Below are 1,036 nucleotides of genomic sequence, written 5' to 3'. Positions count from 1 at the left end.
GCCACACCCCAGAGCCCCCAGCCCCCCGGAGACCTCCCCAGTCCCCATGCCACACCCCAGAGCCCCCAGCCCTGGCATGGGGAGATGTGAGAGGACACCCAGGGTCTCCCCCGGCTCAGCCCCTTGGGACCCAGGTACCCCCCAGCCCCAGCCCCACAGGCCGCAGCGCTGGGCCCAGCCCAGGGGTGGGGGGGTGCGGAGTCTCACCTGCAGGCGCAGTTTGCGAGGCACATCCCCGAAGGGCCGCAGCGCCTCCCCCTGGCGCGCCACGCACTCCAGGTACTCGGGGGGGAACTGGTACTGGGGGTTGAGCAGGGGCAGCATCCGCTCCAGTAGCCGAGCCCAGAACTCGCCCAGCGCCTCGTCCAGGCTGAGCCGGGCGCCCTGCTGGTGCCGCCGCAGCTCGGCGAAGAGCCCCTGGAAGAGCCGGGCGTTCTGGGCGTACAGGCGGCCGTAGGTCTGCGTGAACATGGCCTGCAGCCCCCGCTCGGCCGCCGACAGCAGCTCCCGGAAAAACTCTGCACCGGGGGCAGGGGGAAAACGGGGAAAACCCCCAGGAGATGTCAGGCAGATTGAGGGGACCCTCAGCCCCTGCCCCCCAGTACACGCCTCCCAGTCCCCGCCCCCATCGCGGTGGGGGCTGGTGGGTTAGAGCGGAGGGGGCTGGGAGCCAGGACTCCGGGGGTGGCTCCCCGGCGCGGGGGGGGGAGTAGGGGCTGGTGGGTCAGAGAGCCAGGACGCCTGGGTTCTCACCCTCGAAGCGGCGGTGGCGCGAGGCCAGGGTGCTGGGCAGGAAACTGGCCCCGTCCTCCACCAGGGCCCGGAAGTCCCTGTTGCTCTGCAGGCTGAGCTGCTCCTCCATCTCGCTGGAGCAGCAGGTGTAGTCCTGGGGGCAGATCCGCAGGTGCTCACCTGGGGGGGGGGGGGGGAGCAGAGAAAGACACCACCAGTCAGTGCCTGGCCATGGGGGGCCCTCAACTCCCCCCACCCCCACAGAAGGGGGGAGCGGCAGTATACACAGACCGTTTCTTCCCCC

General features: G+C 71.1%; 1 protein-coding gene across 1 annotated transcript; it reads right to left on the bottom strand.

Moving 5' to 3' along the window:
• Nucleotides 1-207: 207 nt before the first annotated feature.
• LOC112122502 (glypican-6-like) lies at nucleotides 208-1,004 on the bottom strand (the record flags this gene model as incomplete). Its single annotated transcript, XM_026661596.2, has 2 exons — nucleotides 754-1,004; nucleotides 208-518 (listed from the first exon to the last, which is right to left on the bottom strand). Coding segments are annotated over exons 1-2 (420 nt in total), but the record flags the coding sequence as incomplete, so codon positions are not given.
• Between the last annotated feature and the right edge of the window lie 32 nt (nucleotides 1,005-1,036).

Source organism: Terrapene carolina, unplaced genomic scaffold (assembly GCF_002925995.2).
Source record: "Terrapene carolina triunguis isolate 2854851 unplaced genomic scaffold, T_m_triunguis-2.0 Scaffold11625, whole genome shotgun sequence".
Classification (NCBI taxonomy): domain Eukaryota; kingdom Metazoa; phylum Chordata; order Testudines; family Emydidae; genus Terrapene; species Terrapene triunguis.
The sequence above is the reverse complement of the archived record's forward strand: the minus strand, read 5'-3'. Positions and strand labels throughout refer to the sequence as shown.